A 15,956-nucleotide genomic window follows, 5' to 3' on the forward strand; every position below is an offset into this window, starting at 1 on the left:
ACACACACACACACACACAGACACACACACACACACACACACACACACACACACACACACACACACACACACACACACACACACACACACACACACACACACACTCACACACAAACATCCTCACAAACACACTCACCAAATCCTTATGATCCTTGTTTTGTTGCTCTGTGATCACACATATTTTTATCCCGTTTATCCGAAAACGTTCTCACACACACAAACTCACAGTACATACATAACAAGCCCTAGCTGTTGCTAGGTGAACCTGCATCTGAGGCCTCCGCAGGGCTCCTGATAGGGAGTAGCCTTGGCACTCGGTACACAAAGGACTTTCCAGCTGTGTGTGTGTGTGTGTGTGTGTGTGTGTGTGTGTGTGTGTGTGTGTGTGTGTGTGTGTGTGTGTGTGTGTGTGTGTGTGTGTGTGTGTGTGTGTGTGTGTGTGTGTGTGTGTGTGTGTGTGTGTGTGTGTGTGTGTGTGTGGCTCTCAAGGTGAAGCGAGGTGATTCATAAGCCAATTAGTGTGCCATATTTACCAACAATTCAGCAGCAACTTTACTGCCGCAGCAAGTAGTATGAGTCATAAACCATGTCATTTTGCTGTGCTGGCCTTATGGTTTTTGTATCTTACTTTGTTAGAATACTCTCAAGTTGTGAAGGGTAATGTTTTCTTTGTTATGGCTGGTTCCATTATCTTGTGCCATGATCTAGTTAAAACAATTATAATTGTATGTTTGTACATTATGATAAATGTGGGATAAAGCTTTGTTTCGAAAGAAAGTTGGAATAGCACACCACAGGGCCACGGTGAAATGCTCCATACAGTATAATTTGAAGCAATTGGGGTTTGTTTACCTAGCATCAAAACATCTCCTTCTCATTAAATGTTTATTTCCTAGTGTTTGCTTGTTCACGAGAATTCAGCGTTTTATAAGCTTGGAGCTGTAAAACATTACAGCCCCTCTGTAATTATTTGAACGCATTTAAACACGCTGTTACGCGTGTGAACGTTGCTTGTTCCAGAAAATGGTTGTGCAACTTAATGATAAAATAGAATTCAGCAGGCAAACCACACTGAGCCCAGGAAACGGCAGAAGAAAGAAGGAGTCTGTAGTGACCTTGAGATCAGGCAGGAGGAGCGGTTGCAAAGGTCATTGATATGCATGGCCATCGCACGGACGCTCGCTGTGTGTGTGGCGATGCGTTTCATCCTCTTCTACTCTCTGACTTGCATTAAAAACCCTAATTGATTATATTATGAGTTCCATTCCAGTCGTTAAATCCCAAGATGATTTAGTTTTCTAATATCATATATCCACACAGAGAACCACATTCCCTATGTTGTGTACCTCTGCCTAATCTGTCAAATCTGTCCACTGCCCCTGGATGTAGGTACTGAATGCACACATTTGGAGCAATCTAAGCACTCATTTACCCCGCCATTTGGTGCTTCACGACCCGTATAAACATTTTGTCACAAATCCATATGTTGTTATCTTCCGGCAAGGCTATCATAAATGCATATAAACGCGCAGCAACACAAAAGAGCAACATCAGCCTCTAATTGTTTTGACTGTAGACTTGACAATGGCCTGCAGGCAAAAATGTTGTGTGCCAACGCAACTGTCAGCTCAGTGAGACAAGTTATATTGTGACATTACTCTTTGTCACAATGCCATCAGATGAAATAAATTCATCCAATGTGAAAGCATGTTTAAAAAATACAAATTATTTGAACTTGATTAGCATGAATTACTTATAAACAGATCAACACTCCCCACATTAGGATAACGTTTGTATATGAAAGTGTTGGGTTGACTGAGGACAGCGTTCTCAATAGTTTAGGATCAGTTTAGCAGGAACTCCTTAATATTTCTGGAAAAGTTTCCTAATCAAGCCTGACTTTATTCATTTAGGTCCAGCCTCGAGCAAGGTTGAGGCTAAAACTCTGAATGAACAGTGACTTGCAATTTTACCATCATTTATATTGATATTGATCAATGGAATTTCAGTACTGAGCTAAAGTTAGTTATATATTATCATGGCTGAAGGTAATATCACAGACCATTTTTCAGATATTGCACATTTTTTCTTGGATTACAGTCATTGGCGAGACGGGGAGTGTAGGCGAGAGGATGAAATCACATTAACAAGTAATGATAAGAAGGAGAAGAGGAGATGGTGTCGTGCCTTGTAGAAGTTTTAGTTTCCAATTCAAATAGAAAGGAATTACAAGAGTTTCATGACTTTTTGCCTCAAAAGATTTGAAACTATTAGGTCAAACTCACACTCCTTTTCCAGCTTTGACATGAAGCTGTCTTTCATTTATATATAACTGGTGTGTCTTACACACAAATATCCAAGAATACTTTACAGTTATGCAGCTACGTATTGTTTTCTTCAGTATCCAAAGTATCTCTTCTAATGAGTCAGTGAGTGTTCTCTAAAACCAAGGGACTATTGCAAACAGTTGCATTTTTGTATACTTTTAATTGTGCAAATGTGCCAAAATGTAAACAACTAAAGGCTACAAAAAAGATTCTAATGTCGATACAACAACACATTACACTATGAAGTGATATGACGAACAATATTTAAAGAAAACTAAATCAAAGAAAAAGATAATTCTTTTTTTATCAATTGCTAACAGTTTCAGTTCCCAGACTGCACAGCTCTATCCGAACATACCAAAGCTTACATTGTCATTGTTTTAACTCAACCTGCATTCAACCACCAGTGTCTTTAAAATCTGGGTATTTATCACTATATTTGTAATCACAAATCATTTTGCAAATGTTTGCACACTACAGGTTCTGAATCTATTTTAAAACACATAAAGCAAAAGATAGCCGTTTGCTGATTAACAAATACTCTCAAAACACCCCCAGACTGGCTCAAAATGATCATCATTACTGCAAATTATAGTCTAGACTGGCATTCCATAACGCCATTACATTATTGTCTTGTTTGAAAGTAGAATAATGGGGCTTATGGTTGAGAGTGTGATGATACTGTTCCATTTTCCAATTCTTGAAAGAAAAGCCCACCCATTGAATGCCTTCAAAACCCTTTGAGGTATTTGATCAATCCCAGTTGTTTGTCAGATCCACCAGTGTCATGTTTACACTTAAATTCATCCACAGTCTGACTGCTGCTCAGCTGGTTAGTGTTTGCACCTTGCACAGACAGAAGTTTCTTTCAGCATGATATCATGGGCTCAGCTAAGCCTTATGAGGGTAATTGTTTATTAGTGTCAAAAAGCTGCAAATCTGTATAATGTCTAAAAGAAAAACAAAACCAGCTAAGCTTTGGCAAAAGCACCTGGCAAAAAAGCATGGGCTTAGTGGCTGTAACATTTATTTGCAGGTATTTTAATTATTGATTATTCATTTGAGTTACTCTTTTCCAAGTAAAGGGCCAAATAATTGTTGTTTTCAGTTTTTGTAATGTGAAGATCTTCTGAAATTGTATAGCCAATTAGATGAATCAAAGAGCTTTTCTTTTCATAACTAATTTTAAGGGTTTGCAGTGTGTTTTGTTCACACATTGTCAGTGTGTATGTGACTGTAAAAGGCAGTAGATAAAGAGAGAAACTTGGAGACGAAGGCAAAGTCAAGTAAGGGAAACAAATCCAGCTTCAAACAAGCTGGGAAACAAAGCTTCGGCAGCTACCCAAACCAGCGGCTAGCAGCCAATCAGCCTGCCAGGCCCCTCTCCTCTCAGACTGAGGCTGGCAGCAGGAACTGGCCAAGCAGAGAGATATAGAAAGAACCAAAGACAGACAAAGAGAGGGAGAGTTTTCATTACACAAAAACACTTCTCCTCCTTTTCCTCACTGTCTCCCTCTCTTGTTTTATCCTACCGCGGAGAGATAGTGTGGGTAAAGGTGACAGACTCAGATAACTGTAGCCTATCTCAGGCAGACTGCACAATTACTCTGAATCGTATTATTGTTACTGACAGCCACATATTTGTAGGAGGAGATACAAAGCATCAGCCATCATCGCTGTGTGACATGCGTGTGTGGGTGTTACCCATCTGAAATTACAGGAAGATTAAAATTAAAGCTTGTCTGCCTCTAGCCAGCTCTCTCTCTCTATCTTTTTCTTTTGCTCTGTCATACATACAATGACAGCACTAATCAGCCCTCTGTCAAGCCCATTAGCCCCCACCCTTAATGAGGAGGTCGCCCAGCTTGTGCCCGACTCGGACTAACCAAGTGAGATAATAGAGGATGATGTGCATGGATGTATGCATGTTTTTCCCTCCTCGGTGTTGTGCTGCATTGATATGACAAATGACCAGTGTCTCTATTAAAAAATGTTTATATTAAGTTCTCATGGTTCAGTCAGCACTACACTCATCACAAAGCAGTACCTTGACAATCTGCCTTTCATGGCAGCCCATGTAATTATTTTTATTTTGTGAGGGTGGGTTGATACATGAGTCACCAATCCACAAATACTCTCTGTAAAATGTATCTTACAGAGTTTTTGGTGTGTGTTCTTCTGTATTTTAAATGTACATTTATGACCTCCTTTTGCATGGCAACATCAATTTGTGAAATGGCTTTTTAAGATTTGTCAAAAGTGCTGCCAATTAGATAATAATAATAATAATAATAATAATACATTACATTTATAAAGCGCTTTTCCTGGTGCTCAAAGCGCTAGATGTCTAAGTCACACACATGCACGTCCGTGTGTGATGAATGCACAGAAAAGCAGGCTGCTAGTGTATCCTCCCTGTCAACACATACGAAGGCAAGGTCATCGTGGTAAAACTTAATACCTTTTCTCACCACAAAACAGTGCCCGCTTGTCAGTGTGATAGTAAACAGGAAGGTGATGTTGTTCTCTTGTCTACTCGTCCACCGGGAGAGCCTTCCTCTCCCTCAGTGCTGTCACAAGTCAAAATATAAAGTTGTTTATAGGTTGGTCACCAAAGACACCATGCGCGCGCGCGCACACACACACACACACACACACACACACACACACACACACACACACACACGCACGCACACACACACACACACACACACACACGCACGCCCGCACGCGCGCCCACTCCAGCCATGGGTGCATGCTCTCGCATAAAGTGCCCAAAAGGGTGAAACTTTTTAGGACGAAAAGCTCACTTGTGAACTTTTCCCTTACACTCTTATTTCTCAAGCGCTCTCTTTCTGTTTCTCTCTCACGCACACTGGCGCGTGCAGCAACAGCACCAGCCCTCCTCTGCAGGCAAGTCCTACAAACTGCAGTGCGGCAGCGGTTCGCTATTTTAGGAATAATTATTACATGAAGTAGATAAATATTTAATTCCCATTCCTTACCTGGCTGGCAGCGCGTATAAAGCATGGCTGGTAAGTTGTTGTTTTTTAAGGCAACACCGAGTGGCTCTTCTGGGACTCTTTTTAGCCAAAATGTTGGGGGGGGGGGGGGGAGAAATACTCCCAAATAATGTGTACCTACTCACAGAAACACACACATCGATAAACGGCCCCGCCACCCATGCTCACCATCAGCAACAAAAACAAGTGAATTCCTAACTGTCTTACCTCGCCTGAACATGTTGGCAGCGGCTGTTTGGAGCGTCTATTGGTGTCTGTAACGGAGTAGCATCCTTGTGAGGGTCCAATCCGGAGCTGCTGGGTGCTAAATTGTTATTTTGATTCCCTTTGACCGCTGGCAGGCAGGCTGTAGTCTTGTCTCCGCGGTGGCTGTTGTTTTAGGACTGTTAGAGGAGGTGGAAGGATGATGTTTGACTAAATGAAAGATGAAAATAGAAGCTCCGCCACCGGTAATGAAGTTTTCTCGTCTGCAATTGCTGTGAATAAAGCTGAAGAAAAACCCCTCGTCCTGTCCCAACACACTTCAACTCAACGCCATCTGCTGTAGGCTATTCGAATAATAACGTGACTTTATTTCATGCCCGAAAAAATAAATACAAATATTCCGCTAAGAGCGGATTGAAAACAACCCGAAAAACAAGAGGAAAGTTCCTTTGTGTATGGATGGTGTTCCTCACGTCAGGCTGCAGGTAAGGTCTAAAAGGCGCTGTGTGGATCGTCAGTGAGTCAGTGCCGTCTACTGTCTCCGTTACAGAAGCATGGAGCAGCCACTTCAACCCCTCCCACTGCGAGCCCAGGGCCGCAGCTACACCCAGCCTGGGCTCCACCGAGGGGCCCACAGAGAGGGGTTCACACTGCCTAGAAAATAAAAATAATTTTAAATGTGTTAAAAAATTATACATTTTAGTCTAAATAAAAAAATATTTAAGGTATGCTATAACCAGGGGTGGACGAGGTCCTTGTGCTTAAGTAAAATTAGATATACCGTGTAGGAATACTCTGTTACAAGTATAAAGGTCCTGTATTCAAAATGTTACTTAAGAAAAAGTACACAATATAAAATGTCAAAATATACTTAAAGTACCAAAAGTGAGAGTAGGCCTACTCATTATGCAGATAAACCCTTTTCACAATCATGTATAATCTGTGTGAATCTGTGCTGTCCTGTTTACTGTGTGTTACTGAATTTCCCCACAGGGATTAATAAAGGTCCATATAGCTTGTCTTAAATACATGTAGTGGAATAAAAGTACAATATTTACCTCTGAATTGTAGTAGAGTAGACAAAGTAACATACAATGGAAATACTCAAGTAAAACCCAAGTTTCTCAAAATTGTACTTAAGTACAGTATTTGAGTAATTGTACTTGGCTACTTAACACCACTGGCTATAACACACACATACTGTAGTCTACTGGAAGTAAACTGTTGTTGACAGAACCGTCAGTCTTTTTTCTCTGGGTTGCCAGGTTTGTCTGTGTCCACCAGTCTCAATTTCCAGGTTGGTCACTCAATCTGTGCCTCTCTCTGTTTGTCCTCGCTCACTGTGCCAGATGGTATTGTGCTGCAACTCTCTTTTGTCTGTTCAATGCTTCACTTGCTGTGAAGTTTTCTTTTAGTTTTTGAAGTAAATGGCTGATATACTTTTCTTTTATCTTTGGCTTTAATTTGGTTGGTCCAGATTGCAAACAAATACAAACTTTGTTTTCAAACTTATGCTGTGTTTTTTGTATTGTGTTCTCTTGTGTCTGGGGGTTAGGGTTTCTTGCATGTGTAACAGAACCTTATAACAAAGTATTTTCTACCGTTTTAATTATGAAAATGTTGTTGATCACAGCAATTACCTTTTTATGTTTTTCTCAACTGTGTTTCTCGTCGGTTGTGTGGCATGCGTTGATATATTTAGCTATCTCTGGAGAGCTTTTCTCTTCCAGGAGGCATTTCAATTTGATTTGGTTAGAAGAGGCATCGTTCTCTTGATATTTCAATTAATTTGGGTAAAACGTGGTCTCTTTCTGCATCACATTTGTTACAGCGGAGAAGAAAATGTTTTTCTGTCATCCCATTTTAAAGGGGAGAACTGACGCATCCTGTCTTCTATCTGCCACCAGGTTTTTGGCTTTTGGTATATCGTTCAGTTTTTATGTCCCGCGTCTGCCCGCTCTCACTTTGATTTGTTTCTGGTGTTGCTGTGTGTTTTGTTCTGTCTAAATTGTGTCAATTAAGGTTTTAGAATCTGGAATATATTCTTTCTCCCTCTGTTTATTCTGTTTTCAACATCCACACTCTCATAAGCATTTTATCCACACTTTCGCTATAGCCTATGCTGTTTTTGTCGTCCACAATGGTCCCGATTGAAATATCTAAACGATGGATTTCCATGACTTTGGTATACCGAAGTTCATTGTCCCCAGAGGATGAAGCTTTATATTCAAAACAATGTGAGTATAATAAGCAACATGTCTATCTGCCTGTATCAGTCCCGCCCAGGGCCGCCCCTCCCTATACACGCAGATCACGCAGACTGCGTGTGGCCTCACCTCGCGGAGGGGGGTGCATCTGAAGCGCAAATGTGGCGCACCTTTACCGAATTTGCGCTTATTTCGCCGCTGCGAGGCTCCACTAGCAATACCCGCTGTAGCTAATAATTGGACAGAATATATTTTTTGAAAGGGATTTCCTCCCCCCATTCATATGGACTTTGCACACTGTTTCTTGAAGGCTATTGCACCCATAGGCGGATTTTGCGGGGGGCAGGGGGGCATTGCCCCCCCTAGTGGTTGAAATATGTTACAGCATTACTATGTCGAAAACTGTTCCAATACACATATTTCGTATATCAATATTCTAATAAGGTAGGATACTGCTTAATAATATTGTAGTGTGTTCAAGTAACCAAGGAATGAAGTATAGTTATCAAATAAGTATAAGATGTGCACAGTTGTGATACGTTTTACAGTTATGTAATGCACTGTTGTTGGGGGGAGAGACCGCCCCTTTCATATAAGTGTGTGTGTACGGCGGGCATGAGGCGTGCATGACGGGACGAGTTGTGTTCGTATGTGGAAAAGTCATACTCAGTGCGGTGAGCGCTGGCTTTATTGCTACTGTATCCGTAGCACCCCACGTAATAGTTGGAACTGTGTACAGATGTCAGTAAAAAAAGGTTTGCCAAGCGCAAATGTCAAACTCCGCCTATGATTGCACCCTGTCTGATTAGATACCCTTCAATCCTAAATTGGGATTAAAGCTCTGCTCCTAATTCTGATTTCTGTAAACTCTGTGTAGGCCTACTAAAAATCAACTCAAGCCAATCGTTATACTACAGCTCAGTATCACAAATCACGATTTTGCTTCAAGGGACTTATAGGAGGAGTGAGGTTTCCCACTCAAGCAGGTGCAACAAGCAGGATGTCAATCAACTGCATTCCCACGCAGTCTTTACAAGAGGCATCATAGAGATCTGTGAAGGTTCACTGTAGTTGTGTGGGGAGGATAATGACGCTAATGAAGGACATGAAGTTCACAACATGTTGCTGCCTGAAGGGCCCTCTCTTTCTTCCCCTCCCTATTTCCCTGACTCTCTTGATTTTTATCAACATAAATGAACTATATCTTATCTTTCTTTCCATTTCCCACCCACCTCTTTTTCAGACCTTAAATTCATTTGGAAATAACTTTCCTGCAGATGGAAGTTGGATTTCTTTCAAAAACAAAAAAGTGTTTTACTATTAAACATGATACAATAAAGGTCCAGGAATATATATAGACAAGATAACATAATTTGTGAGTGGTTGAAACTAATAGCTAACATTATTTAAGATAAAGCCCATCCATCCATCCATCCATCTTCTCCCGCTTATCCGTGGTCGGGTCGCGGAGGTAGCAGTTCCAGCAGAGAGCCCCAAACTTTCTTTTCCCTGGCCACATCAACCAGCTGACTGGGGGATCCCAAGCCGCTCCCAGGCCAGCGAAGAGATATAATCCCTCCATCTGGTTCTAGGTCTACCCCTTGGTCTCTTCCCAGCTGGACGTGCCTGGAACACCTCCCTAGGGAGGCGCCCAGGTGGCATCCTAACTAGGTGCCCGAATCACCTCAACTGGCTCCTTTCGACGTGAAGGAGGAGCGGTTCAACTCCGAGTCCCTCCCGGATGACCGAACTTCTCACCTTATCCCTAAGGGAGACACCAGCCACCCTGCGGAGAAAACCCATCTCGGCCGCTTGTACCCGCGATAAGATAAAGCCATACAAATACAATTGAGTATTCAGAAGAGAAGATATTGAGCTGATAAAGGTTCCTTATGCTACAATATACAGTAACATACTGTTTATACAATGTATGATACAGTAGTGAGACCAGTGGCGTAACAAGGTTGTGATTGGCCCCGGTGCAAATATTGTTTGCCCCCTCGATTTCGAGGACGATGTATGACAAAAAAAACGGTCTAGTTTTGTCAGTTCAGCTGTTACGTTTCCTTGTTTTCTCTTGTCCTTTCTCTTTTGAGCGCTGCTCTTGTGCTTTCGTTTGCGGTACATTATAAATTAAAAAATTAAAAAATGTAAAAACATTTTAATGAATTTTTTTTGCATGGGCCCCTTGCTGGCTCTGGGCTGCACCGTTGATAGTTATGCCACTGAGTGAGACCTTGCACATCTTCGATATCCATCTTCAACTCAGTATGAACTGGAAAGAGGAGCATGATGATGATGATGCAAATTATGTAAAAATGAAAACATCAGCAGTGGTTATATCAGTCCATGCATCAGTTAGTTTAACTTTGACATAGTTCATGAATAGCTGCCCTAGAAGCAAATCAGCTCCAAATGGACAAACTTGACAAATGTGTTGTTTTGAAGCACGTTTTGTTGTGTACTTATTTGAGCTTGCTGCAAAATGAATTGATTGCATTTAATTAAACAAGCCTAACATTAATGTGTAGTCCGGGTTAAGAGACCATCAGCTTTTCATATTTTCAGATGAATTATCATACAAAGAAGCATCTATTAGTGTGCAAGAAGGGGAATTTATATACTTTGCGTCTAGCGTTGCAGGGAATTCTCAAGTGCTCCAGTCAATTCTCTAACCTCATTAAGCCTAAGGCCCTGTTTATTTAAAAGCTCCCATTATTTGTTGTTTCTTTGAATATTTTAAATTTGAATCTTCTTTAAACAGCAGTTCAAAACATCTTATGAATGTTTGTATCTAAAGTAAAGCATGGCCTATCTATAAAGCAAATCATGCTGCATTGCTTTGCATTATGCTACATTGAGATAAATATGTGAAGCGATGGTATGAGTGGTTTAATATATGCTGTGTTCTTCCATGATTATAACTCTTCCCTGGAATAATTCAAGGCATTAAGAAGTGATAAAAAAGGAAAATCCATTTCTCCTGGGTCCAGGTTGTAATGTTATACAAGTTCAGCAGCTCATCAGGGCAAATGGGGAAGTGAACATGATTTGTATGGGTACGGGATACTTGTTCTAATACATCAATTTTAAACTTGAAAGTAATGTGCTTTTGGGCCCTATTAGACTAAGTGTGCATATTTTCATGAAATTAAGAAGAATATGGATTTGAAGATTTACGAAAAACCATCTTACGTCTAAAAACCAGGTTGAATTTAATGAATGAAACCTTTATGGCCTCAAGGGGAATATGCCTTGCACAAATACTGTAGCATTTAAAAATATCTAAACATCAACAGCAACACATGACAAGACATAATATAATATATAATACATAAAGCAGCTTGAATGCTGTGTGATACAAAGGATATGATGCCTCGTTTTGTATGCATCCTGCGCATGCTCCATCATGTAAACAGCATGTTTATATTCATTTCCTTCTGGTTTGTAATGTTACTATACACTGCACATTGGTATCCCAGTTATTTTACCCCCCAGTTTTGACTATCTTGTCCAGTTTGTTCTTGTTTTTGTATAAACAAACCCTGGCAGTTGCTGTGAGTAGTTTATTCTTTAATCAATTCTATTTTCATCAATTCTTTATGTTTGAATCGATGAGTTATATCATTTTGATGTTTGATATATGGGGGTAGGATACATCTGAGGTTTTGGAACATCATAAATGTAGTGTATGAGTCATATAATACATTTAGAATGTTTCAATCTAATATTGAATATGGATAGTGTAGGGAGAATCTGAAAGGATCTTACATAAGTGAAACACATTCTATGAAACATGTTGTGGCATGAAACAGTATCAGTTGGATGTTAGAAAATGAAAGAAATCTGGAGGTTTATAGAAAGAAGTGAGTTTACCAGACCCCTGTAGACTCCACATTTTCACTTGGATGTCTGAGCTTCACATAAAAGCATTATTGCGTAACATCATTACTCGTTTTTTAAGCCAATCCTTCTCCTACATGCAACTTACACAAGTGTGATGTTGAAACTTCCAGTGCACTTACATTTCAACAGACTTTTCAGTGAAGTAGGAGACATCTCGAGTGCAGTGATAAAACCTCTGAAATAAACAATATTTGCATATTCATAAGATGTGTATTTTTCAATTATATGTAAGAATATCAGACACTAATTGTTATTCAAAGCATTCAATGCATATTTTTAAACGTCTTAAAAACATACCTGGAGGGGATTTTACAAGTATTAGTATCTGACAGTGGTGTCACAAGTTGGACACTTCTATTATTGTTTGTTTGGTGGCTCATCTAAACTCCCCTGTCATTTCAGATCCCGCCTTCCTCCAGGCCCTTGTAATCAGCTCACTCCCCTCACCTGGTCTCCCCAGCCCTTCCCCTCACCTGTTACTCATTCCCTCACTTGTCCTTTGCCAGATTGTCTTGTCGTTTCCGCCAAGCTCTCCAGTGAGTGTTGGTCTCTAGCCTAGATTTTTGTCCTGCCAGGTTTTTGATCCCTGCCTGCCTGTTTACGGATCTCGAGTTCCTGCCTGCTCCCTATCTGGTTTTGGTTGCCTGTCTGACGGATTTCCTGGTTTTTACCCTGCCTTTCCCTGACCTGAATAAACTGAACATTGCTATACACTGGTTGTATCTGAGTCGTGCTATTTGGTTCTGATCTGTACCTGTGATCGTGACAAGTGGAGCATGAGTAACTCAAAGAAAAAACTAACAGATCATCTCATCCATTTATTCATAAAATCCACACCTCATGTCGACTGCTACTTTCAATCAAAATAAGATCTGCAGTTATGCAACATTATAAAGTGAATACATTGTATTGTATCACTAAGTTTGTTCTCTGTGTGAAATATATCGCCCAAATATGGTCTTCTTCCGAGTTTTGATGTCAACCACGGTCAGCAACCATCTGTCCATCCAGCCCCTCCTCTGCCAAATGCTGTCTAGTATTATCTACTTACCGGTAGCTCTGGCAGGTAACCAGCCATTGTCTGTCGATTGTACTCAATGTTGGTTGGTAAACAGTCGAAATGTTTAGTAAACACCCGGAATGATCAGATTCTGTCACACGTCCTGATCATACAAGGCCTGTTTATATCCTCTGTGTCTTTTTTTCCTCGTGAACTTTAGCCATTAGCTGTGTCAATACAGTACGGTATTGTAGAGGTCAAACGGGTCACCAGGGATCTTGTTTTAGATTTAAATCGATCGTCTGAAATTGTCCATTTCCCATTAGACTCCTTCCATCCAAACAGGCAGTTTGTTATGCTCCTGTGCATCTTTCTTGAGAAATATATACTATATATTATACATATATTTTAGTCTTCTGCTCCAGTTGTTACTTTGCCCCTCTGTCTCATCAGCATCGCTGCTCTAAATGACTTGCTTCCCCTCTTGTTATCTGTTCTTGTGAGGCTAATTTCTTTATTTCCAGGTGGACTGTTTCTGTTCTCAGTAAATGTTGTGTTGGTCTCACCTAGGCTAAATGAATGCAACACAGAGACTTTAATAACTCCTCTCCGTCTCGTTCTCGTGCTCACCTTGCAAGGATAGGTCATTCGCAGAGATGATGGACAGGTGTTCTGTGCCGGGCTGCTGTGACCTCTATAACCTTTTAGTGACCTTTCACGACCTTCCGACAAGCCGATTAGTGTCCTGCCTGTCCCGCTCTGATTAGCCTGAAAATTGGACTTATTTGGACGACCTTTTCAGCGGAAAGGTCCACTCGCTACTCTGCTTTCCCTCTTCTTACCCAGACTTATTTTTCACCGCCTTCAAATGCAGCAATGCTCAAACACACACACACACACACACACACACACACACACACACACACACACACACACACACACGCACGCACGCACGCACGCACGCGCGCACACACACACACACACACACACACACACACACACACACACACACACACACACACAATCCAACACTCCACCTCAAGCAGCCCATCTCCTATCTCCTCTTTTTGCTTCTGAAGGGTAACATGATAATGCTTATCGACCACTGTATTGTTAACCACAGCAAATTTGTAGTTTCGTTCTCCTCCATTTCAAAGTGTCTTCACAGAGTCCTCTCCATACCTACACACTTTTTTTTTTACAGTACTTATTTTGTTGCTTCTTTTATATTGGTCAATCGTGAAAATCACTATTCAAGTTACATTATAAATCCTGTAATTGCAGGAAAACACAAAGAGGCAGTGAGTCATTTCGGAAGGCAATCAGTTGGAAACGGAAAGGGCATTTTTATCAAGCAGATAAAGAGAAAGGTTGGTCAGACCATATTAAAAGACCCTCCATAGAGCCCACAATACAACTTCTTCCTCTCAATCGACAGCTTAGTTGGACTTAATTTCAGTGAGAACAATGGCACGGCTGCAAAGGAAAGGCTGGATTGTGAACCGCCACCATTGCCTTCCCACACATTGCATGTATTCCTCTGAGACTCACCCCAAATGAAGGAGTTATTTTATCTCCCCAATCCATATCTTTCACTTGTGCTATCGTTTATCTTTGTCTCCCTGTTGTATTTTATCGCTGTCTTTCTTGTTTTACAGGGTTTGGGGTAATGAGATACAGGGAGGGAGAGAGGAGTGATGTGTTTACTGTGGAGTGTGTCCGTCCCTGTGGGTAAGCCATGGCCTCACCTTGAGGTGTGCGTGCAGACAAACACGCTGCTAAAACACTGACATACACAGAAACATGCACACGTGGTTTAAGTGAGTCTAAAACAGACATTAACAGTGTTCACCTAAATCTAAAAGGCTCATCAAAGTTCATGTGTTTTTTTAACTAATTAACATTGAGTTGTTACGTTAAGTATCAAAGCAACGTGTGAAAGGGGTAGTTCCTGTTGATGAACCTTAAGAACATATAACCTTTATATACTGGTGCCTTATAGCTTTATTGATTTATAGCGAGTTTCAGGTCATTGTTTGGTGTACAGACACAACTTTGCTGTTTTGTTCATTTTCACTGATCTAATCATTTCTTTGTCAGCTGTTTTCAGAAAAAAAGCTCTAAAAGCCACAATGTTCACCAGATTGACACACTGAAAAACTTTAATTCAATGTGTACAGATTTCACTTAATTGTATTTAGTTAGTAGAAAGCAATATGATTCAGTTTAAATAAACACATATTAGGTTCAACTTAATAGTATTGCTTTCAACTAACCTAATTCAATTATGTGACATTTGTTGAATTAATACATTGAATTAAAGTAAACGTTTCCGTTTTTTCAGTGCACCGACAAATCAGTGTTAATCTGACACAATAACAATTTCTTTCAGGAGTTGGTCGAGACCCAAACGGAGCTTAAATTATCGGAGTTCAAAAGGTGGCTGAAAAAACATATTCCTACTGAAAATGTTATTCATTCAAAAATTATAACAATTAGTTAATTTATTTTAGGATTAGTAATTTTATAAAAATAAAAGTTTCCTCATTCGTCTTTTGCAAACGACAATGAAACATTTAAGGTACTATTTTCTGCTTTGGATGAATGCATGTTCATTGCACTCAATATAATTTTCAGCAACAGAACGGTGTGCAGGATTGACTTAAAATAAACTACAGGTTTTCTTACTTCTTAATAAGTGATATCATTTGAATAATTCAAGTATTTTATAATAGCCCCAATTTAGTTTCAGGACTTCTGTAGCACTTAATAACACTGCTTCCAACTGTGTCACTATTAAAGAGAAAGCGGGGGGGAAAGTGCTTGACGATGCAATTATCTAACTGGTATGAAAACTGAGAGGAAACTGAGAACACCGCCCACCACAGAGTTTTCTCTGCCGTGCGACCGCTCGGCCCCTCACCGCTCAACACATTTATACTACTTATAAACATGAAAATATCACAGACCAGAGCAAACATCTATAATTCACATAACTCCCATCTCCCTCCAGTAATTAACCTCCCTCGCCATTTTATCCTCTGCAAGTACATAACATTTCCAGATCGAGTGCGGTTTCACAATTGGTTTTAAACAGTGAAAATCATCCATACCATTTTAGAGTTTTTTTAAATGTGAAACGTCCTACTTAAAAAGATAATTGTCGTCATTCCAATAATAAGCTTCATGATTAATGCAAAAGCAAAGATATTTCCAAATATTGTTTAATTAAATACTACAAGGACATTCCGAGCAAACAATACCAAAGAAAACCTACCTGATAACCTTC

The 15,956-nt window shown here is 40.2% G+C and overlaps 1 protein-coding gene across 1 annotated transcript in view; it reads right to left on the bottom strand.

Moving 5' to 3' along the window:
• The window catches only part of rtn4rl1a (reticulon 4 receptor-like 1a), an 84,857-nt gene extending 78,784 nt beyond the window's left edge, over positions 1-6,073 (bottom strand). Inside the window, exon 1 of the mRNA XM_079649751.1 lies at positions 5,558-6,073. Coding sequence (XP_079505877.1) covers positions 5,558-5,570 — 13 coding nt within the window. The 5' untranslated portion in view covers positions 5,571-6,073. The remainder of the gene's footprint in view (positions 1-5,557) is intronic.
• Positions 6,074-15,956: the final 9,883 nt, after the last annotated feature.

The sequence above is a fragment of the Notothenia rossii genome, assembly GCF_949606895.1.
Source record: "Notothenia rossii genome assembly, chromosome: 9".
NCBI lineage: Eukaryota > Metazoa > Chordata > Actinopteri > Perciformes > Nototheniidae > Notothenia > Notothenia rossii.